The sequence below is a fragment of the Pholis gunnellus genome (assembly GCF_910591455.1).
Source record: "Pholis gunnellus genome assembly, chromosome: 7".
Classification (NCBI taxonomy): domain Eukaryota; kingdom Metazoa; phylum Chordata; class Actinopteri; order Perciformes; family Pholidae; genus Pholis; species Pholis gunnellus.
In genome coordinates, this window is record NC_136533.1 from 5266900 (window position 1) to 5291377 (window position 24478).

General features: G+C 42.8%; 1 protein-coding gene across 2 annotated transcripts; it reads right to left on the bottom strand.

Moving 5' to 3' along the window:
- Window positions 1-83: 83 nt before the first annotated feature.
- Window positions 84-23589, bottom strand: mfge8b (milk fat globule EGF and factor V/VIII domain containing b). Of its 2 annotated transcripts, XM_079163646.1 has the most exons (11): window positions 23430-23589; window positions 14733-14855; window positions 14275-14406; window positions 13649-13681; window positions 7204-7317; window positions 6704-6885; window positions 6029-6184; window positions 5668-5812; window positions 4105-4289; window positions 3865-4020; window positions 84-3088 (listed from the first exon to the last, which is right to left on the bottom strand). In XM_079163646.1, the coding sequence occupies exons 1-11, from the start codon at window positions 23497-23499 to the stop codon at window positions 2945-2947; spliced, it is 1440 nt and encodes a 479-aa protein (XP_079019772.1). In that variant the 5' UTR covers window positions 23500-23589; the 3' UTR covers window positions 84-2944. The 2 variants fall into 2 exon arrangements, with proteins under 2 accessions (XP_079019772.1, XP_079019773.1); XM_079163647.1 differs by lacking the exon at window positions 13649-13681.
- Window positions 23590-24478: the final 889 nt, after the last annotated feature.

Here is a 24478-nt window from a genome sequence, read left to right on the forward strand (position 1 = left end):
ATATACATACACACATACATACATACATACATATAAACGTGCAGACTACATCTATTCAAGCCATTTAGAGTCGATTAAAAATGTTGGTTGTTTTAAGTCTTTATTCATTTTAAGATACAAAGGCCAAACATAAAGGAATCCTCTTAGAAACACAACACTGGAAATAAAAAAAGAAAGCTTCAAATCCAGTCAAACGTCTATGAGGTCAACAGTCAGTAGAGTAAGAAATCATAAAATACCATAAAACACCAATTTTTTTCTGATCAATCATAAAAAAAAACCTGAACAGCGGAGAAACAAAGATATCTACAATACTTTGAATGTTGATGAACATCAAGAAACACAAAAAAATGAAGCTATGTCACTAATAAATTCCAAAAATTGGTTCAACTGAGTAACACTAGTCAATAAAATGCTTGCAGGCGTGGAGAACACGGGTGACTGCTTAAGGAATCGTCTGCAACAACAATAAATATTGTACAGTGTTTGACGCCAACATCCATCCTCGACCTCTCGGTGGCACCGCTTTCCCCTCATGCATTTTTTAAAAAGGATCTTGAATTAATATTCATTGTTATCAAAACTAACACGGTATAATATTGCACGAGCCCATAATTCATAATTCATGGGGTGGAAAAGGTTTTTAGAATACCGGGACGGGGGCGGCAGAAGCAGCCGATATGGCGGGTCGTGTCACATGTCCAGTGGAACCGTAAAAATCAGTTTTGATTTGGTTTCCCTCCAACAGTCTTATCAGCGGGGCCTCAGCTTTCAACTGGAGGGTTAATGTTGGACGCTAATTTTCTGCAGCAGACATTAACATCTACTAATACGGACAGATCTCAGTACAACAGTACCGTATATATGCACGTCACATATTAACACTATACAACCAAAGCAAGGGATTCCCCCAAACTTGCAAAGCTCAGTTGAATCCAACAAAGAAACTGAACTAAGAATATATATTTTTTTGTCTTTTGCTTTTACTTCTACATGTAAGAATGAATGTTTGTTCTTCAACGCTTCAACAATACTGTTTTTTTATTTATTTTTAGATATTTCAAATGTCAAAACACAAACATCAAAGTGCCATAAAAAAAGTAAAATGATGTGAACACAAGTTAAAGGGCAGCCGTATATGTGTGTGTGTGTGTGAGAATAAGTAACGTTTCAGTAGCATTTACTGTACATTAGGAGCAGATCTGCTTTGACCTGAGACGATAACATCCATCATACATTTTACACTTGCAGCCTGAACACTTTTGTCAATCTCTCCGTTTATGACGCTAACCAATTAGTGATTCAAATTCTTGGATTATCTTGGATTTAACGCCGTCATTCCAAAACCGGTGTCAGCAATGAAATGGATTTGAAGTGGGAGTTTCCAGATCTGAAGTGGTTCTGCTGATAACAATCTCAACACACGCTTCTTTCTATAAATCATTCCACTTCAAACAGCCCGTTAAAGATGACACCAACGACCTTTTCATAAATAAACCATTTTACGAAATTTGACACGCATGTGCTGTAGAAGCCAATGACATTTGAATACTGCAGTAGCGGTCACATGTTAATTAATTTTTTTTTGCAAGACTTTAAAGTTCATGTGTATGATGTCATATCATCCGATGACAGCCGAGCGTGTACATCTCAGTCGATGGCTATTATTGAATTCCTCAGGAGGAACAAAGTGTCTCTTCTCTTTCACTCGACAATGATCTCAAACTCCTTTTGTTTATAACATCCTGTCAGTCTAAGAGGGCGTCTCCTCTGGCTTTAAGACCAACATCTGGTTGGCTGCTTAACTGACTAAATGTGATGGTTGATAGACCTAATGTCCCACGACACCAGATTTGATGTGTGTGAATAATCTTTTGTTCTGTGCGTGTCTGTTCACCATAAACTGTATTTTTTCTAAACAAACCCACAGAAACAAAAATCTGAGGGTGCGTTGGCACAAGATGAGTTGATGACTTTACCCTGAAGCCTCCGAATGGGGCGACTTGGCTTTAAACAGGAATAAGAACAGTGTAAATAGTGGGACGCTCGCCCTTCTGTTGGCTGCAGAGTGAATACTTTGTTGACATGTTTGACGTTAACCCTCTAAAGCAGGTCAAACTGATGTACTGTAGGAAACATGAACTGAGGACTTTACTGTCCAAACCACTGCAGAGAAATATCAGGAATACTGAAACACACAAAGATTGAGATTTTGAGTCTCTTATTTTTTTTAAACAAAAATATGGCAAATTAGTTTTAAACTGTTTGGTATCACTTGCTAGTTTTTCATACTAAAGAGCAACAAGCATGTTTTTGTTCTTTCACCAGATTTAAAGGCTTCATGCCAATATGTAAATAATATATTATGTGCAGATTCACTTTTTGGTAAAGAACAATCAACCGAAAGCATCAATGTATCATCTGAAAATAATTTATATTCTGTGTGTCTTGAGGGGAAGTGTTTGGTTATAGGACGTTAGCAAGCTGACAAGTGGAGCTTATGTACATCACCAGCCAGAGGTTCAATGTTCCAGGTAGAACTGATCTAGGATCAGCGTCTAGGCAGCACCTACTAATACAGCAGCAGTCCTGTTACCCCTGACCTCAGACACGGGGATGAGGGAGTCACCACCTTTAAATTTAGCCGGTAGGTGGGAAAAGAATCTGCTCAGTGACAAAGAAGACGTGTGGAAAGGAACAAAGAGGGGACGCTGTGAGCTGAACTCAATCAGGGCCCTGGTAACAGTGGTTTAGGGCAACATCTCCCACCTCCAACCAGCCAGGGTTGCGGTGGTTGTGTGCTACTCTGGTGTTTGCTGCCCCCTAGGGCTGAGAGCAAGGCAGTGCAGGTGTGGCTCAGGAGGGGGGAGGGAGGGAGGGAGGAAGGAAGAGGGGGGAGGAGGTAGAGAAAGGAGGAGCAGGGGGAGGCTGGATCAGGACAGCGCTACTCGTCACAGCCCAGAAGCTCCATTCGCAGGGTGATGCGCTCGTGCCACTCCCACGGCAGGATGCGGACGTACCGGCTGTAGAACGACGGCTCGAAGATGTTCTTTTTGTGAACGTTGTTGTCGCTGTTGCCCGGGAAGATCTGGACGGAGAACAACAGCCGATCAAAACCACACAGATCATAGCTGCAGTTAGCATCACGATCCATTCTGCTACATACTAACAGAAAACATTGGTGTCTTTTTGAGTCAAACACATTTTTGGACAGCTTGTTTACTTTCTCACATTATTTTGTTTACATATCATGTGTCATTTCTTTTTTTTCATGCACACCTAACAACTTGACTACAAATGTTTAGCTGTCCCAGCTAAACAGACAAATATGTTTGACAATAAACTATATACATAGTTTTAGGATTCATTTTCTGTGGCTGTCAGATGACTGGCAATAAGAGTCAAGAGTGTAACAAAGAGCTTATAAATATGAAAATAATTTCTGTCACAGTGAAAAGAGGACAAGAAACAGTGAACTCCTAAAGTTTACAGAGGAAAAGAGTTAACCGACTCAATGCAAATCATAAACTGAACTTCAATTATAAATGTTCGATTGCGTCAGAGGAAACTGTTGTTGTTCCACATACTTGATTTAATGAGATTTTTGAGCGCATTATAAATGAATGCACACAGAAAACTAATCAAAACCTAATTGGCTCCAGGTGTGACGACCAGCGGGTCAAGCTCAACTATTAGTTCTTTAATCTAAAACAACTTTCATTATTATTATTTTAATTAAGTTCATATTTTTGTATCGTACTGCGTATTTTCTTGAGTTAATGATTTTTCAGATGCTATTTTCTCTTTTTGAAATTTGCTTTCGTTTTTTCCCCCCATTTGAATCAATTCAGTTTCTGGACTGACCCTGTCCGTCCCCGTGGTCTTGTCCTTCACGATAGTCCAGGACTGCCCATCGTCACTCTGAGCCACTTTGAAGGAGATGACAAATTGGATGGAGCCAAAGTCTTTGGCCCCCTGTGTGATGACTCCTGTGATCTTCTTGGTAGACCCCAGGTCCACCTGAGGACACAGAAATAACAAACTTAACAAACGGCGAATTAAGAAAACAACAATGTGCAGCTGTGTCCGGTCCTCCTCTCCTACCTGCAGCCACTGAGACTGGTCGTTGGTGGCGGCGGTCCAGGCGTTGGTCTTGCCCTGTTTGTCCAGCCGGGCGTAGTGAGGGTGCCAGGTGAAGGCCTCGATGCCCCAGGTGCGGAAGGAGCTGGAGGACGTGATCTGGCGGTCGGACACCAACCGGGACTTCATGCCCATCGGCTCTGAACAACCTGAAGTGTTTGAATACACTGTGGAGGTCAGACCAGGTAGAGAGACAGAGGAAGAGACAGAAACAGAAAAAAAGAGGGATGGAAAGAGAGAGAAAGAAAGTATGATAGACAGGGGACGGACAGGAAGCGGCTCAGACCAGCCATCGATGTGAAGCAGCACACAACCAGACACGATGATGCAGAGGACAGAGAGGTGAACGTGGAGCCAGAAAAGTACATTTTCCAGATTACCTGAGCTCACAAGTTTGCCATATTTCCATACTTTCACTATCATTTCACACCATCAGTACGAGCAGAATTTCAATCCTAAAGTAGAAACAAACTTTTGGAGCTATGATCTATAAAAGGTCGTAACAGACTTCTTAATGAGCATGTGTTAGTGAAGCAGCTGTGCATGCAGGATGAACAGAGGGCCAAAGATGCAGAAAAAAAAGTTCCCAACTTCAGCTGTGCCGTTACTGTCCAGCATTATGCAGCTGCTTATACAACATCCTCTCAGTTTCCTAACATGATTTTACACTTGAGAGGATTCACTCCAATGAATCGAGTTTGAAGTACAGACCCATTACCTGAAGGGAACAAACCGTCTCCTACAAAATGTTATAATGAGTCATTTGCATTGAAGCAAATGCACCAAAAATGTGTTTCTGCGCTTAAAAAACAACAACAACAGTGAAAACTCATGCATACTGCGTCTGATCTCATGTCACACTGACGGGAGACCCAAAAACAAAACAAGCCTCAAACAGAGCAATATTAGAATCATGCACAAAGTGGGAAGCGCGACAGAGGACAAAAACAGACACTGATGTGATGAATGAGACAACCATCAACTAGACAAATATTCACTGGTGTAATGAGGACGGCGACTTCCAAAGAGCCACACTGGCTTTACACAAAAGGAACAGCAAGATGAGAAGAAATGTGTCGCAGTTCAAATAACTAAGTATGACAAACAGTGAAAAAAAAATCTGAATCATTAGCATCCATGTGCAGAACGCGTGCCAGTATTACGCGTGCCAGTATTACAGTATTACGCGTGCCAGTATTACTGTAAAATATGATCATATGGTTTGGATAAATGCGCCTTTGATTTCAATATTACTAAGCGGTGCAGTCATCCGAGTAACATCCTTTGAAATATGATCAACCATTGAGCGTAGGGCTGAAAATAATTAGTGAGGGAACATAAGAGATAAATGCAAGCTCAAAAAAAAGAACACTGTGGGATAACAAAGTTTCCAATCTGGAGTTTAAATGACTCAAGATGTGAAAAGATTGTCTCAGTCTCTTAAAAAAGCATCATTAAACTGAACACCAACTGTGTGCGGATGTCCAAGCAGCGCGTGTACGTTGTGTGTTTTCTGTGCGAGTTTACCGTTGAGTTCACAGCCCACCAGCTCCATGCGCATGGTGCAGGCCTTGCGACACACCACAGGGATGATGCGGATGTACTGGGCAATGATGGGGGGGTCGAACAGGTTGGTCTTGGTGCTGTCGTTGTCCACGTTTCCTACAAACACCTACAAAGAAAGGAGGCGTTAGTAAGTTAGTTTGTTTGTGTACTGTACAGTGCGTTTGTGTCTGCTCCGTCTTTTAGAAACATAGTTGAGCGTTGTGTATTGAGATTGATGTATCTTGACTTACACGTCTTTCCATATGGCCAAATAACAAAATATCAGTTTAGAAAGCGACTTATGGACTATAGTGCACTGTGTTTTGTTGATGCATCTCCTCACATTGTCCTTCCTCTGTCCGTCTGTTCTGTACATGGTGTACGTCTTGCCGTCCAGGCTGGTGGCCACCTTGAAGACCTTAATGAACTCGGCTGTTCCAATACGACTGGCGCCCTGCATCACGATACCTGTGAAGCGCATCTTTCTTTGCATGTTGATCTGAAATCAAGGAGAGAGAGCCAGCGATAGAACATTTGAGTTTGACAAGAGTTTCATTTTCAGAAGAACTATCCAAAAGTCCAACTGAAACAGTGACACGAAAGTGACATAAAATGAAGGCAGGAAATGTGGGGATCACAAATTCAACACCTAAAATGATCACAATCAGCCGCCAGGATTGTTTTATTGTGAAAATCTGCCTGGCACTGATTGCATGGAATGCATCTCCGGGATGGAACGGAGCCTTGGAGAATCCATCTTAAACCACGGTAAATGCGAAATTTAACCCGTGCAGGACTCTGATGTAACCGCCTTAAATTAATCAATACATTTAGATTTATTTTTTCATAATAAAAAGGAGTTTAAATTATTTAAATGGAAGGAAAATTATATATTTTCTATAAAAAAACAAATGCGTCTAGATTTAGTATACAGCCAAACATTTCCATCTATACATGTACAATATCTGTCTACATGTCTACCAATCTAATCCTAAGAATCTTCAGTTGTATGCGTCACCTGTATCCATGGGTTCTTGTCGTGTGCGGCGGCGCTCCAGGCGTTGACCAGCCCCTTGTTGTGAAGGCGGCCGAGCTCGGGACCCCAGCGCTGCAGGCCCAGCATGGTGTAACGGACTGATGAGGCCGAGATCTGGGACTCAGCGATGCCCCCTCCCTCCATGCCGAGCAGAGAAATGCAGCCTGTTGAATAAAAGGGGGGGGGGGGGGGGGGGGGGGGGATTCTGACAGTGTAAGATCTCCCACTGTGGCCCGAATGCAAATTTGGCAAACAGTAACCGTTCAAAAACCTGATTAAAAAGGTGTACGTGGCTAAATACAATTCTGCTACTGCTTGGCCACAAGTCATTGCATTTGTGAGAGAAACACAGTTTATACTTAGGAAATTAAGTTGGCTTTTATTTTCAGATGAAAGTAATGAGGGGGATTAATGTGACAGTAATTGGTCACATGATTTGTGCGTCCATCCATCCGTCTAGGAGTGGCGCGGGTCACACTTACGCAGTTGGCAGCGTTTGCCCACATAAGGGGACGGGCAGTGGCATTTGAAATCTCCTTCCAGGTCCCTGCAGATGCCCCCATTCCCACATGGCTGGCTGGCGCAGTCGTTCACATCTACAGAGAGAGAAATCACTTACTGAAGTCATAAACATAAACAGCTTACTGGTCAAGTGTTAACAGCCAGTCTGAAAGCAGATCACAGTTAGTTAAGGAGTGTGAGTGAAGTCGCATGTCATGCTTAAGAGACGGGGTTGGACATTTCTCCGTCTGCTCCACGCGGAGGTTAGTTGAAGCCATGCCAACGGGACTGGAGCTGCAGCAGAGAAGAGGCTTCGAGAGGGGAGCTTGTTTCTTGTCAATCAGCTGCACCAGGAGATCACGTGATCGGGATGTGGAGTAATTAATGAACATGATACGCGCTGCGTCGAGTGTCATCGAGGGCCGTGTAGTGAATGTTTAATCGTCTTGTAACTCTTTGTATTGCCTCTTGATGGCGCCCTCACCAACACCATCCGTCCAGCTCCTTCATATGATTCAGAAAGGAGGAAAACGAATCAGCAAAATGAAACTCCTTTTCATCTCTCCCCCACAAGAACCGTCGGTGTGACTAAAGCAGCTTTGAACGCTCTATATTGACCGCATAGGCATTGGGAACAAGGCACACATTTAGCTGGTTGTATAGATGACTGCACACCAAAAAAAAAAAAAAAAAAAAGAGGATTTCAATCAGACTCTGAAGCTTTAATCCTCAGCGGCTGTTATTATGGAAGGAAACGCACGCAAACAACCCAGGCGCACCGATGTTATGTTTGGATCCAACAAACGCACACATGGCAGCATCTCCCTGCCCACATGCTCTCTCTCCATAAATAGCTCCGTGTCCAAACATTCATTTTCACACAGTCACAGGAGGATTACAGTCATTTTCAAAACGTGGATCCACAAACTCTGGATAACGAGGGTCCACAGTCGTGACCCTTCTGGCTCTGGGAGCTTATACTAAATCACATAAAACAGACTATTTCTAGCAGCAGCCGTGGAATATATAGAACATCAAGCTGTAAAAAAAAAAGAAAAAAAAAGCTCTTTGATCAACTCACTGTCTTGAGACAAATGAATAGGTGGCAGCTACCTCGGTCTGTATCCAGATATGCTGATGTATTCATAATATCTTTGGCTTCGTTAAGGCCACAGCATCTTCAATATATTATTTTAAGTATTATGAAGTAGGATACTGACTCACAGTAACAAGCAGTAAAATAAAACTCTGGTACAAACTATAATAAAGGCAGTGGAGTACTAATTGGGTTAGGTCAGCTTTGGATTAAGACTTGGTGGTTAATGACCGAATACAGATGAGTCAGTTATCATTAACTAGAAGAGATCAAATGGTTGAAGGTTACTCCTGTACACATCATTTCTTAAAGTTTAATTAAAATCAGACTGACATTTACTAAAAAAAAGATTAATTATTAATTTTCTGGATGGTGCACAAATATAAAGAACTTTAGTATGCAGGATTTGAGTTGGTCTCTAAAGCGTTCCTGACTTCAGACTTTAAAGGTGCTCTCTACACGAGCATTTCACCTCTAAACGGCTCAGCTGGCGGCTCGCAGGTCACGGTGCTAAAAGCGTAAACTACGGCAACAGTGCTGACAGAGCTAACTGTTTACCTGAGGGGGAAACTGGGGCTGGGTGCTTCCAGAGGGAGAGCAACATACTCTGCTTAGGCAGACATTTCTCCATTTTATCTTGACATAGACAATAGTTGTTTGCGAATGCCATATATTGCTGAATGGATAAAATGTTAAAATGCTCCATGATGTCCTCCTCACATTGTGGCGTACAGACAAAGATCTCTCTCCCACGTCAGAGAATAACCCCCCTACAACCCAGGGCCGTAAATCAGTAATTGATGACAAACTGACAGAAGGAAACTCCCGTCATGTGTCAGCTGGTGGCTCCTTCTCCAGTAAGAGGATTGGGCACCAGAAGGACCAAACATTCTGGTCAGCTCCATGGTCTAATCCATTTATCTGACAACCACAGAGGGTCAAACATGCAGCAGACCCCGAGTAGGGTTGAAATTTAATGGAACATTAAAGATGGAAACTTTCCATTGGAATTAATGGGAAATATCTGAAATAAAATGGAAATATTGGAGTACAGGTTGTATTTACCACATCATAGACTAATAGAAACAAACTTGTTATCACGTTATAAGCAGACATAATGCATTCATTTGCTAAATACATACAATGTGAAATAAGCCATGTGGTCAGGTTAACTAAAGGGGAGAGGTACATTCAGGCTGACGATGGTGGCCGTTTGAAAAGAACTACGTAATTTATTAAATAAACGTTGTACAAGTCGTGACGGCAAAGGCTTGTAGATGTTTATTAACGGGGCAACGCATGCCTGAAATGTGTACACTCTGATTCACTGTAACGACGAAATAAAATGGGTGGAAGCGTGAAAAACGTGTAGCTCTAAAATCTAATCAGCTCAGCGGCTTGCATATTTAGCAGTATCCATTATCAGCACACTGTTTGCATATCGATTTTTTTGGGGGGGGGGGGCGTAGCAAGTGCTGGACAGACCACCACGCCGCGGCCTCTATCCAACAAACCCTATAGCTCATAACGGAAACAGCACACTATCACAACATTCAGAGTCAATATCTGTCTCAGCATGAAGCGAAAACCAATACAAATCTCATGCGGCTCGTTTGAAAACCTGATCCGGATCGATGCAAAGCCAAGGTCAGCCGGCAGTGCATGTGGTGATCAGCAAAGCTGTACAAGTCCAGGATCCGTGCTGCAGCCGAAAGGATGTGGGCCAAGAAAATAAAGGCCTCAGCCCACAAGGTACTCAAACAACACGTACGGTTTACTTTCAGAACTCGGTTTATGGTTTGACAGCGAGACTACGACAAAGAGCAGTAACTGTGTGTGAGAGAAAGAAAGAAGAGTTGGTTAAGAAACTTCTATCCCCACAAATGGGATGTCCAATTAAACCATAAATTTTGCGCTTAAATACAGTTATTTAAGCGCTAAATTTATGCTATAATTGTTGCGAACATCAACCTTCCACCTTTTAGTCACACAATTTACAATGAGACTGTTGCACAGAAGAAAAGTTAGTCTTTTCTTCCAACCAATGACAACATGAAATAAGGAAATTGCATGTTTTTGATCACCGCTCTCACGTTGCCATGGTACAGCAACCAAGGGGGGTAGCCCTAAAGGCATTATGGCCACCAGATAAAACCACAACGGCATTATTAAATTAAAAAAAAAGGTCCAAAGGTTTCCAGATGTGTAATTTGTTGTGCGCTGTGTGGACTGCCTGCAGCCAGTGGCACCGAGAATAGCTTTGAATCGGATCTCTGCCAGGTTGTGCTGCTCTGCTGGAGGGCTGCAGAGCTCTGAAATGAAACTTCTGATGTCATAAAAGTATATTTACAGAGCACATCATTCAAAGCCGTGTTTCTAAGCGCTCACTCTGAATAGATCAAGGCATGGTGACATCAGATCCTGTGCACTGGTAAGTGATAGCTTTGTGTCTCGACTGGCAATGTCTGCAGGATCCATATTATTGCATTTCTGCAACTTGAACTGTACATTTATTGTTATTGTCAGATCAGCTCACAAAACTCAGAATGTAGATTTTCTACAGTATAGATTATTTTCTTTGTGACACACAAAGACGGAACTTCTTGGTTAGAGAAATAAAGAGTCATCAAACTTTATGGTTTAAAGAAAAAAAAGGAGTCTTGGAAGTTTTAAATGTTGGACTTCCCCCTGCTGAACGTCGAGTTATTCGACACCACATGATGGTTACATATTTACACAAATGTGGTTGGTATAGTTTCTGAGGGATATCAAGCAAAGCAGTCAACCCCCACCTGCTTCGTGGTCCACAGAAGAGGAGTCACAGATGTGAATATGCAGAACTTAACTCTATGAGTGGACAACAGAACGCTGATAAAAACACTCAGTGAACCCATTGTGAAAAAAAAAGGATTTTACGAATTAATTAACCACATTTTGTACGATTTGCAAGTTCTGCAGAGCTGTTTTTTCAAATATATATAGTGAGTCTGGTTCAATGAGATTACTCAAGGGCTCAATAATTAACTGTTTTTCTAAGCACATACTTTCAACTTTCACATTTCAGCTGTATTGATTACATATCTGTGAGAACAACCTCCGAGATGAATTGTTATTACAGCCCTTATAAGTCTGTTGCTGATATCTTTTTAATGTTTACATGTGAAGGTTCAGCCTCACCAGTCAAAGCAACCAACAGCTGCTTCTGTTACTTAAGATCCTGTTGTGACTCCAGGTTAGCAGCTTTAGGGATCTAATGGGACAACTTAGTTTGTTTAATGCAGACTTTAGTAAACCAGGAAATGCATACCAGCACACACACACACACACATATATATTATATACACACACACCCTGTACTCCACAGGGGGCATGGAGTCCAGTGTGCCCACACTACCACATCCTGGGAGGAGCTCAGAACTGTCTACCAAAACAAGTGAAAGGGCAGCAAACTCAAAACACACACCCTATGGCGATCTTCCAAGAAGCAAATAACTGCTTTAATCCGTTATGAAAATCTGGGATTTAGAGACTGTCACTAGAAAAAGACTCTGTTTCCATCCATCTGCTTTGGCCCAAAGTGAAGCTTACAGCTATTGGCATCACTCTCACTCCCTCCATCTCTCTCTCTCTCTCTCTCTACACAAACTCCTTCTCAGCAAACCCATAAAGGCTTTTAGGCCAATTTGACAGGACCGTCTGAAGTGCTGCAGTCAGACCCGAGTAGCGAGTGTGACATTGTCAGGAGGGCAGACTTAATTCCCCGTTCCGCCTCCACGTTCACTTTTCCGCCCGGCAACAGTAGCAGCGCTGACGTTGCGAGCGCTCAGCGTGGACCGCCACTTTCTGTTGGCTGGACTGGTACGAGGGATGAACCGTGTGTGTGTGTGTGTGTGTGTGTGTGTGTGTGTGTGTGTGTGTGTGTGTGTGTGTGTGTGTGTGTGTGTGTGTGTGTGTGTGTGTGTGTGTGTGTGTGTGTGTGTGTGTGTGTGTGTGTGTGTGTGTGTGTGTGTGTGTGTGTGTGTGTATGCTAAACAGTCTGTATATGAGATCAGGAGCTGTGTGCGGTTAGTTCGTGTGGGTTGTGCAGCGCACACATTATTATTTTTCCAGTAGAGTTTCTTTTTTTTTTTGCTCCCTTGATCTGTTTCTCAGAGGGCTTTTAGTCCTTTAAGGAGAAATCTATTCAGCAAAGAAACACATTTGAACTACATATTTATTCTTTGTTGACTTCTTTCTTAAAACTGACAGCAGTGACTAGTCCATCTTCCACTGCTGCGTTTCTCTATTAATAGTTCCTAGACGCAGTGGTTTGTGTGAGAACATTCTTCTACATCTGGCTCCAGTTTGTCAACACCTACATGTCAAGACTCTGCATTTGGGGTGCTTTCTGATCTCAGTGAGAAGATTATAGTGATATTTCTGAACTTGTTAAATCGACTTCTGCACCAATATGTCAGCCTCAATGTGCATTTCCATGTAGGAAGTGAGTGTGAGGATGCCAGTTAAATGTTTAACAACACTGCGCCTCTCCGGCTTCACCACAGTCACTGGTTTACTACGGTTTGTCTCTTCCGTTTCACACAAACCAGAGAAGCTGGCTGTCATGGGCCTCATTCCTTGCCCCCACACACGCACACACACAAATTAGAGAGCACTTAAAGTGTCACAACACAGTCATCAGCAGCTGTGAATGGAGGGGCACCTCCCTGACCCAGTGGCCCTCAGGGGGCTTCTCATAAACCATCATGGTCTAATAAATCCCCCTCATCGTTATCCTTGAGGCTAATTAGTGTAAATGCCTGCTCTGCAGAGGGCTCATTTTCTGGCAGCTAAGATAACTGTACCTGCCAAAGGACTTGTGAACGTATGGATTTTGACGAGCTGTGATTTGTGGTTCTCAAGGGTGAAAGAAAAACGCACAAAGAGATTAGAACGTTTGGAGCGTAAATATGGGCTGGAGAATTCTAGATTAAAATAGACGGTAACTTAGAATCTATGCTCAGAAGGCATAGACTCACTGATGAGGGAGTTGAAAGACAAATTGTTTTGTGTGAAAGGACGTCTTCCTGTCTGGGTGGGTGAACTGATAAAAAGACAGTGTATCTAAAACTGACATGATCTTACTGCTGGCCTTGACTCTTAAACAAGGAGAGATAGTGTTGAACTTGGTTTCTCTGTCTGCGAGTGTGTGTGTGTGTGCGTGTGTGCGTGTGCGTGTGCGTGAATGTGTGCCTCCGCATGCAGCCAAGAGAACAGAGTGCACCTGGATCCAAGAAGGGAAAATAGACCACAGCGCAAAACACAATTACACGCACATCTTTCCAATTTACCTGTTGTCGAACTTAAATCTGCCCCTTGGACACCTAGGATAAAAAGGCAGACAATGGTCAAACAAAATGTCCCACTTGATTCCTGCCAAGTTACTTCTTTGTGCACACTTGGCCACCGTTCTTCTGCCGCCTTCTCATGCAAACAGTAGCCATCTGTCTCTGTGTGCAGGGCTGGAGGCAGTTGGAGGAGCGCAGCACATGTTCCCCACCGTTGCCTCTCTCTCTCTCTCTCTGGCTGACCCTGATTGAACCAACCTGGTCTGAGTGACGTGTGAATGAAGCTCACATAAGGACGACAACTGCCCATCTGGTGACCACTCTCACACAGCAGCTGTCGCCATGTTAATGTGTCAGGTTCGACAGATTAGCCGGGACCTCGTTAGACTCAGCCAATTAATTGTATAGGAATGTTTATCCGCCGTAAAAGATTTAATTTGGTCTTGTGCTGTAGCTGAAAAGTAGTGACGATGTTCCGTAGCCACTAGTTTTCCTGAGATGATCAAGACTACTGATTGTGTTTTTACACACTTAATTAAAAAAATGACATGGCCCCAAAACACTGATAGTTAATGAATAGCTATTGATATAATCCTGATATTACTACTGAGGAGGGCGAATAGACTCACTGTTCTGGCAGTGGACTCCGTCGAAGCCCGACTGGCACTTGCAGACGTACTCGCTGAAGACGTCGCCTCGGCGGGATTGGCCCGTCAGCTCGCAGATGGCATCGTTCTTGCACGGGTTGGGGTTACACGGCCCTTTAGGACCGGGAGGAAGACACAGGAGAGGAAGGAGAGGAGAGGGAAGTTTAACCGAGGTTGTATGCAGGAATTGGTTAAGTGCGTTATTCTAAAGTGTGCATAGATTAACCATATCCTTCACCCTCAATCTTTCAGGTCAGCATCACAGTTTTGTCAATGTGCTCTCATTTCAAATGACTGACTATTTAGCTTCAGAGCTGCTACAGCTCATTCATTTTTTTTTAACCAGATCACCAATAATAGATTTATCAGTCTGTATTGACATTGTCCAACCAGCAACACTCGAATGCGAAACTCATTTTGAGCTCAGAAGATGGGCTTACCGGTCTCGGTCTCGTTGCAGGTGTCTCCAGTGAAGCCATCGGGGCAGATGCAGATGAACGGAGATCCTGCTCCGGTCACACAGGTTCCACCGTTGATGCACACATTCACCTTGCAGTAATCGCCTGGAGTGGGAGGGAGTTAAAATACATTGATCTGGTGAAAACAATGCTCATTTTCAATTCACAGAACCTCATAAAAACACAAAGTATTATTATTGCGTCCCAACCCGCTTTCATAACTGTCCCTACTGCAATCAAAGACAGATGCTGGGTGTTTGGCTTTGGCTGAAAGACTCGTGACTGATAAGATGTTTCTTAGGTGAGTCATAACATAAACCCCAAAAATAAATCAAGTGAACCAAGGCCCATATTAAGTCCTTGTGCAGTTACTTCCAGTAAAGCCAGTTTAAATATACCAGTTTGAAGTTTTTAATAAGAAAGAGAGTGCATCAGCTCAAATCATGTTTTCTCCTATTATTACATTTTCCACTCCATTCTCTTGCTGTGTAAACAGCCTGCACGATGGTCTGAACAGCTGAGTAAGCCATCACTACACCGTAAACACAACACCAACACTGGATGCTTCCACCGGCATCCTGCTCGCTGCCTGGCTGAACCGGACAATCTGGCAGCTCTCCGGGCACGAGGGAAATCGTGACAGCTCGCAGTGGGCGGGAAGAAAAAGGAATCACGGAGACGAAGACCAAGTGAGCTACGACTTACAGTCAAAATTTGGAAGGATGGTACATGACAGGGAGGTAGTTCTCACATTTTAGAATCAACATTGTAAAAAAATGAACCAGTAATAACAAAGACATTATTACCATTGTCATATACATACAAGTATATACAGAACATTTGACGTCTGACTTTAACCGTCATTTAGGAGCTCGGCGAGCAACTTGGGGTTCAGTGTCTCGCTCAAGGTCACTTCGACACGTTGACGGTAGGAGCCGGGGATCGAACCTCGAGCCACTAACCGCCCCATTTCTCTCAATATAGATAAAGCACGTGGCATTTTGGAAGCGAAAGTTTCAAATTATACCCCGTTTTGACACTTAGCATATGGAGGAAGTGCATAATTGGGCGCCTTTTAAAAAACACCCGTGGAGACAGGGAAGGCTTTCCAAAGTTAACATTTGGATAATTGTTAAGGAAATTGAGGTTGGACCCCAAGTGTGAAATTGGTGGTTTAAGTACCACAGTGTCGCCGTGAGGCTAAATAGGAGCTCTGACCCGGGGTTTCTTCAGCAGGGTACCTCTTCCCACCTCAAACTAAGTGGACTCGTGGGAGTAGATAAATATTCTTTTAGACTTTTACAGCAAAGAAAAGTGGCGTTTTAGTCCCGCTGAGGGTATAATTCACAGAGGCCACAAGGCCACGGCTGAAAATGGCATTTTGAAGAGACTTCCTGTGCATCGCTGTGTCCTCTCCGTCTTTCTAATCCTGAGCTGCACACACACACGCACGCACAGAGAAGTTTATTCAGTACAAACTCTCGCCAACAGAGAAGCATTGTGAGAAAACTAACTGGTCTTCATTGAAAAATAAATCCGATGAACATACTGTAGTTTGTAGATTACATTTAGCAGTTCTATTTGAATCTATGGACTAAATCCGGACTCTCTGGGTTTATTATCCATTAGCAATCGAGGAGATGTCGGGTAGATTTGCGTCATGTTCACTGCGAGAGGAGGGAGATGGAGAAATGAAAGAGATCCACTTTTCCTAACATCCTGTTTGGCTGTTTATGCGCTGGGCATCACTTCCCATGGATGTCCAGTGTTATCAGTGCTGTATCCAGTGTCACGGCCTTCAAGTGCTTTCAAATCTCAGAGGACTCTTAGGCAACGAGCTTGGCTGGCACCGCCAACACATCCTTATCCAAAAGTTGCTGCCTGTTTATCTTTGGGATGAAACGCAGCCTCCCCCCCCCTATACTGACAGACTGCTCCCGTCACAAAACCCTCCCAGCGCTGAGAAATAATAATGTTGAATAAATGATAAGTGGAAAAGTCTGACTGATGAACTTAATCAAATCAAGAAGTAGGAAATCAGGGAGACGCCCCGCTTCATTTACCAGTCTCTGTAAACGCTGCTTGTGGTCTGAGGGGAGATTTAGCCGGGAGGTTTATTGAGGAAATGAAATTAGTGACGTATTAGTCAAGGTGGTCAGCCAAGAGACGGTGGTCCGACCACGAGAGCCTCTGGGAAAATCCCCCGCTGTCTGCAACAACCACGTCCATAGAGCGACATGTGAATGAAGAAAAGGGTGTTTATTTCTTTCCCCTATTCGTACACCACAAGGGTCAAAAGACACACTGAAAACTAAAATAAACAACTTTCAACATATTAAAGAAATGTTGCAGTTGTGTGTTATGTGGTTTCCACATCAACTGTAAGCTCCACTGCTGTTTCAGAGGAAACCCGAGACTTGTTCTGCCCCCTTATCTTCATATACAGCTGACAAGAGGAATACAGTTACCAAGATAAGCTGGCGTTTATATTACAGGAGAAATCTGCAGCTGTAGTTTCGGTTTGGTTTATTGAGACGTCGCTCCAGAACAGGTTTTGAACTATTCAAACTGACACACCACAGTTTAAGGGATCAGAGAAAAAGCACATTTCCTCGTTAACTTCTAGTGAATTTTGGCTTTATTTGTTCTGGTTTTGAGACGTTCCTCTCTGACATTTTTGCCTCCACATACAGTGCAGGGGAATTTTGTTTGAGGCGCTCACTGCATTAGGAAAAATGCCATTTTCAAAATTCAACAATATGTCCAGAATCAGTGTGTCTTTTACTTAGTTTTCATTGGAACCGCTTTCCACTCAAGATATTGTCCCCAGACACGTTTGAACGCTGTGATCACACCTCCATTGTGTTTTGGAGGAAACAGAAATCCCAGGGTTGTAGATCTTATAACCTTGACAAATGTGCATGGCTAGAGAACACGAGATAAGTGAGAAATGCCTCTTTGTTATTTTTGGCAAATCAACAATTCAAGCTGCAGCAGCCTATATAAGGAAAATACCCAAAAATGCATCATGTATGGGCACACAACGGTTTGGCGGTTTGAAGAAGGTAGTTGATGAAGTAGTGACTCCTTATTACAAGAACTACAATAGAAACAAGCCTCAGCATGTTAACGTCGTCTTGATATTTCAGTAAACAAGGGCGTGGATCCATAAACTTAGGCTGAATTCCAAAAACAATATCAGTTGTTTTCATAATGTGAACATATTGATATATATATATATATATATATATATATATACACACAGTATATATATAAAGTGTTATAACTACTAAAGAAAGCACCATCTGAAGACAAAGCCACAAGTACATCTATTTTGCATTTAACAATGCAGTAAAAACATTTAATTCATTTGTCAATTTCACAGCAGCTCTAAAAGTACCCAACATGGTGCCCCACTTTGTCCTCACCACAGTGACAGATTAGAAAAGTATGTGGAGTTATGTTTGGCAGGACAAGCCATTTCCACGGGGCATTGTGCGTTTCTCCCTCCTTATGAGTCATGGTCTGCCACTCTCCCATGAGGCCTCAGCCCAAAACAGCAGTTAGAGCCACAATCACATAATTAATTCCCAATGAGACCTGCCAAAAAAACAAAGTGCATGTGAATCTTGCAACAGCTTGAGCCTCAGATGTACGGACACATGTGGGGCTGGACATCACGACAGTGCATGTACCAATATTTTAGTTTCATGCAAACATGTCAACTGATTCCAAATATTCAAAAATAAAGTATTTAGGTATTGTATCCACCTTGTTAGTATTCGTTATCATGGATTCATGAAAGCAACTACTTGGATGTGCATACAGCCAATAAAACAAACTTGTAGTAACCGAATTATTGAACTATTGTCGCCTCTGTACATGGGCATCATCACATCTTTATGAGATTTATGAGCTTCAGCGGTCCGTTGGGTGGAGTTAGTGGCCATGAATTGTGTTTACTTCTTGGAAACAAATGAGCGGCAGCACTGAACATGGTGCACACGTCCCCTGAAGGAGCTTCATAGAAGGGAGGAGGTAATGGAAGTTAATCGGCTGCTAATGAGAGGATCGACCAGCGATCTGAGTCAACACACTTGACCTCATGACCATATTAGAGCCCAGTTGAATATAGCGCAGCAGACGTCACAACAAGAGAGTGAAACACGTCGGGATCGTGAGGTAAAATCGTCTCTGTGCCGTGATGAACGAGATTGAAGACGAGGGAGTCATCTCAGGACATCTTTGAGGACGGTTACTGCAGCCTGCATTAGAGGAACAGCGGCTGGTTTTGGACATAAAATATCAGTTTGAGTAAAAACCGCCTCGACACAAGTGAGCAGACGACTCTTCATCAGTTTGATGAGAGACCAAATCACTTCTTGGGGCTGCAGTTTATTTCAGATGGGGTTCACTGACTAAGCACGCCATTTGCTGCTTTAGGAAAACACACACGGTGCACGGCCATGGGCAGGAAATCTCTTTCATCTGAATTACTCTTGAGTTATCAAAGATGACGTGGAATAAATCGGCAGTATACAAAAAAGGAGAATACGCTAAGACAGTTTAAAAGGCGGCTTGGTGGTTGTGCACGGCAGGGCAAGATACATGCACACATGTGGATGAACATGCGTCTGTGCAGTTACGTCAGTGCTCATATCTCATGTGTCCTGAAAACAGTAAATGCTCTGCCCTCTGCTCTGTCACGCACACGCTGGAGCGTATAGGCTGGCTGGCAGGCAAGTGTGGGAACTCGATGTTCCAGAAAAGAAAAAGGAGAAAAGCCTGCGTCTCTCACACACACACGCACACACACACGTTAAGGATGTGCTGGAGCATAATAAGAAGGCTCAAGACCTGTCGAGTGCTCATTTGGTCTGAAGACTTGCCACTACTGACTGAGTGCTACAGACATCGAGAGGGGGGAACCCGGACGTGTACAACAGGAAGTGGATTCGAGGCCAGGCCTACCCGAGTCCCTAAATGACAAGAGTCTTTACAATACTGAGATCAGCAGAACTCCAGCTGCAGGTGAGCTTTCTGTAATCTGCAACCGCTACTTGAGAGCAACACAGCCATCTGCTGCGGTTTAAAAAAACCACAACAACAACAACAACAACGGGCAGCCACTAAAAATACACACAGACGTCACCATCAACCAAACAACAAGCTTTCCCCTTTGGTACTGTCACTGAAATAGAGCCTGGAGTAGTGTCTACAACTGTCTGAACTGAAAGGAGTTGTACATACTGTATATCGGCACTTACAATAAGTGCCTCTGAACACTTTGTGTAAACATTTCAGGCTCTTGGATTGAGGTCTGTTTCTCCAAGACATCTGGTTTGTTTCTAACCTACACATTTCACAATAGTACTTGAAATAAAACATTGACTACAGATCCTAATCTATAGATCCTGTAGTTAACTACCTCTAAGCTAAACACTCAGTGATTACTATCTGCATCAAAGGCCTGATCTATTCTAAACAACAACACAGTTTAGATTTACGACTAATCTAATGTAAACGTGCTCGCAGCACTCCTTTTGGGATCTTTCCTGGGAGAAGGAGGTTACAGCAGACATCCCATATAGGTTTGTCAAACATTGAATAAAGCAAAATTAGACAGTCACAGTAGAACATATTACAGCACAATGACATTTCCTATCACACAGCGTGTAAAATATTCAACACGGCAGATTGGAAAGTGGGGCAACGGACACTAATAAAGTGGCCCAAATTAGAAGGCACTCCATATTGCAATGAAACATTGATTAAGGAAGCTAATCCAAATTGGAGGGAAAAGAGCCAGTCGTGTCCCGGGGGGGGATTGAGTGGGAAAAGTAATGATCGAGTCATCAGTGCTGAAGAAGACAAGCAGCCTGAACGGAAGACTCAATAAAAGCAGATGGTACACAAACACTACGATTTCTCTCACAGACTCACAAGAACACAAGGGCTGCAAGTATCCAACTACAGATTATATTGTGCCAATATTCAGTATCTATGGCCCGGAGTCGGGCTATATGTAGCCCTGGTTCACTCGGTTGCCCTAAGTGGTCTTGTTGTGAGAAAAGACTGCCTCAGCCTCCACTTGTCTCCCCTCAGCAGCAGACAGATGAGCTACAACCTGCTGAATTGAGCCAAATCAGGTGAAACACAGGAGGAAACCTTCCCTCAGCTCTTAAACTGCCCTGTAAACATTTCGCATGACACAGCAGCAACAAGTCCCCCCCCCCTCCCAACTCCCTGACAGTGTGGAAAGGTCCTAGAGAGCGCGGTTGTGGGTGGAATTCAGTGCTGGCGACTGCATCCGGAAAAGTGACTCAACGTTGAGTAGGTTCAGTGCAGCCACACCTATTCTCCTCCACAACTTCCCAACTAACATGTTGGGATGTGTGCGCTTGTCCTCACACCGTTTCACTTTCATTTCAAACAAAAAGAAGGTAAAAACTAAAAAGTGGATTCAACACGTATGCAAGTGATTCACTGTGGAGGATTTAGCAGCCTTTCTGTCACGCACTTCTATATAAAAAGGACTTTACAGGAAAAGGAATGGAAATATAGTTTGTGGGAGAAAAATGTATTTGTGTCTTGAAGTATATTTGTGTAAAATCAATCATATCCAGAATTCGAAATGCATCCATGTATATTCACATTCATACTGTGATATTGGCCGGTATCATTGTCATATGTTATTCACATCACTGAGACAGGGAGTCTAGTATAGCGGCCTTGGGGCCCGGGTGAAGATAGACGTAGATAAACAAGTTGGGCAAGATTTCTAACGGACGGAAAAGACAAGAGCCGGTTGCTGTGGCGGGCGGCCAGAAGAGAAATCAGGAGAAGACGAGTGGGGAAGGAGACTGTGGTTAATCAAAAAACCCTCTGTTATGACTTGTCCCAGGTGCACAGTGTAACTTGTCTAGGTGAAAGGTCAGAAGAGGAGGAGGACATCGCCGAAGAGGGGAGAAGACTTAGGGTAGAATGGAGGTATAACGTAATGAACAATGCTATTGTGAAGCGAGTGGACTCCGGACAGCTCGGTTTACTTTGTGACGCAAATAAATCTGCGTGAACTGAAGAAAATCCAAATCTCTCGCGTGTTCTGTGGTGTTCGTCAATAGTGAGATCCTGTGGTGTCTCACCACGAGTCGGATAGATAACAGTTACTGAGTCAGCCGCTAGGTAAAGTCAGAGAAGTTCAGATCAAAGTTAAGCAGAAGAGCTTTTGTTTATCTGTCAAATATATGTATATGTGATTCTGTATCTTGGTTCCAAGTTAAGCTGCATTAATCTCCAAATAGATCAATGTCCTGTCGACCACTAATGATGTCACATGTACCCGCAGCGTTTGTCAACACAAGCCGTGGAAAACATACGACACTGCTATGAAATAGAATATTTATTGTTCTGTCAACAATGTTGTTTCTTAAAACAACATCAACTTTAAACATTTGTTTGTTTCTTTTATTTGTTGCTATATATTTGGGTCAATTGTGTTCCGTTTGTATCGGCAATCTTTTCATGTGTGGAGTCAATTCACTGATTTTCTGATGTTCGTGTTTGTCGTTTCTTGTTTTATTGATCTTTGTGCTTTTAAATTGTTGCTTGTTTTTATTTTAAGCGTCTTTGTGTGGACTCCAGGAAGATATACTTCACACCACTTCTTGGTGCTAACGGGGATCCTAAATGTAAGAATAAAACAAATTACATACAGATGTTTCATACACAGATGTAATGCTGCATATACGAATTTGCCTTGTTAGATCTCATATTGAATGTATTATGGTCAACTTTGAGCTTTATTTAACTATTTTATACACTTTCTTGCACATTTTCCAATAAATATCTTAAAGAATGAAAAGATCCCTGACCTCTGGTAGCGAGCATAAATCCACGAGGCATTAAATGTTGACTGTTGACTCTTGTTTCGCAACTCAAAATGCCCAAAGTCCAAAAGCAATACATAATCTGTCATTCACACAGCACCTATCCAAGCCATGAATTCTGCTCTTTGTCAATGTCCAGCAAAAAAAAAGCTCTAAATGGAACAGGAGGAGTACTTTAACATTTGGAAAATACATCATCATCACACAAAGAGAACCACTTGTGTGACATGTGATGCCTCGTCCCCGGTCTGTGAGCAGAAATGGAGGCGGGAGAATCAGGCCGTGTTTTACCCTTTGTACATTGCCCTAAATGTGTTTGATGCATGGACATGCAGACAAAGCCTACTGCCACCGGCACGAGGTTAACACTGGACAAGTACAATAGCCAGCCTATATGTGTGCTCTTTAAAAAGGGCACTCTGCACACACACAACAATATGCCCTGAGGTTTTATTTATATAACTATTCAGACATAAAGAATGTCTGGCCTAACATTACAAAACCTATATTATCGATTGCAAATTATTCTTTTTTGTATGATTTACATTGTGAATTATCTCTTAACCTTTAACTGTCTAATCTTGCAGTTTCAGAGCCAAACAATGTTTCATTTCTCACATTCCCACTCATTCAAATGACGGATCAGTTGAACTTGTGCACCTCGGAAGAAGAGCAACTTTAACGGAACGTGCAACTCAAATGAAACGTGTGCCCCCCCCTCCTCCTTCACTGCAAAGGACGTTAACTGCGGAGGTTTGACCTGTAAACAAACACAAAAGAGGCAACTTACCGTTCACCGCGAACACCAGACAAGCTGCGAAAAGTTGCAGCCAAAGGACGAGACGTGTCCGCTCCTGCATGGCTGCCGTGTTTGTCGGTTGCTGTTTGTTTATTAGCTCGTTAAAGGGACGAAAGTAGGAGAGCAGCGCGCTCGGGACTTTTACCGCTTCTGTGGCTCGAGCTTGTTGTGCGGCTCTGAAAACACCCAGGCAGCAGGAGTAGAGCAGGAACACGTGCGCCTCAGCTCCCAGCCAATCACGGCCTGACTTTTTAATTGTAACTCCGCCCCCTCACGGTCCCGCTGTCGGTGACACACTCAAACACAGGCGCGCACACGCACCGAGGGCAGTGAATCCCCCTTGAAACAAAGAGAGCGTTTATAGCTAATGAGCTGTATTTCATTAAATGTCTTGATTACGATCTTTGATATAAAACCATTGAGAGGAACATAATTGTTCCTACCTTTTTGGCAATTAGTCACATTTAATCTGTGACTTAATTTAGTGTTTCCATGCGGTTTCTTGTAGCCGACTGTAAAGATGATCTGTATACTTTCTTGAGTATTTCAATTTCATGGCAGAGTACAAATATAAAACTATTAGTAAACAATAACAATAAGTTGCAAAAACATATATGCAATAAACAATGCCAGAAGTATGGATCATAATGTAAATGGCTTAACTGTAGGGTTACATGTATATGTAAGTGCAGCACATGATATATTACATTATATCATTTATTTATAGTTAGTGAGATTAAGCATAACATATGAAGAGGTCAGAAATCATTAACAATTTTAACTAACTTTTACTTATAATACAGGATTTCTACTGTGGTACGAATGATCCTCCACCACTTGAGGAACACTTTTCTTTCTGAAGTTTTCATTATTCTCAAATAGTTCTGGGAAAATTCCCAGATGATGGCGCCATGCATGAAATCCTCCGAAATGCAGATTAAGGCCAGTGTTGTATTGTGGAAAGCCAAAAAAAAGGTTCATCTGTGGGCGTTTCTCGAGCTGAGATCCAGCAGTGGGTCAGAGTTGATGTTTGTGCTCTC

What these genes read in the sequence shown, in the direction of transcription:
- mfge8b (XM_079163646.1), bottom strand. Translation starts at nt 23,499, where the DNA reads ATGCAGGAGCGGACACGTCTCGTCCTTTGGCTGCAACTTTTCGCAGCT. An exon ending in GGGCAAACGCTGCCAACTGC is followed by an intron (nt 6,886 to 7,203) that starts GTAAGTGTGACC and finishes TTTATTCAACAG; the next exon opens with GCTGCATTTCTCTGCTCGGC. An exon ending in AGACCACGGGGACGGACAGG is followed by an intron (nt 3,089 to 3,864) that starts GTCAGTCCAGAA and finishes TTCTCCGTCCAG; the next exon opens with ATCTTCCCGGGCAACAGCGA.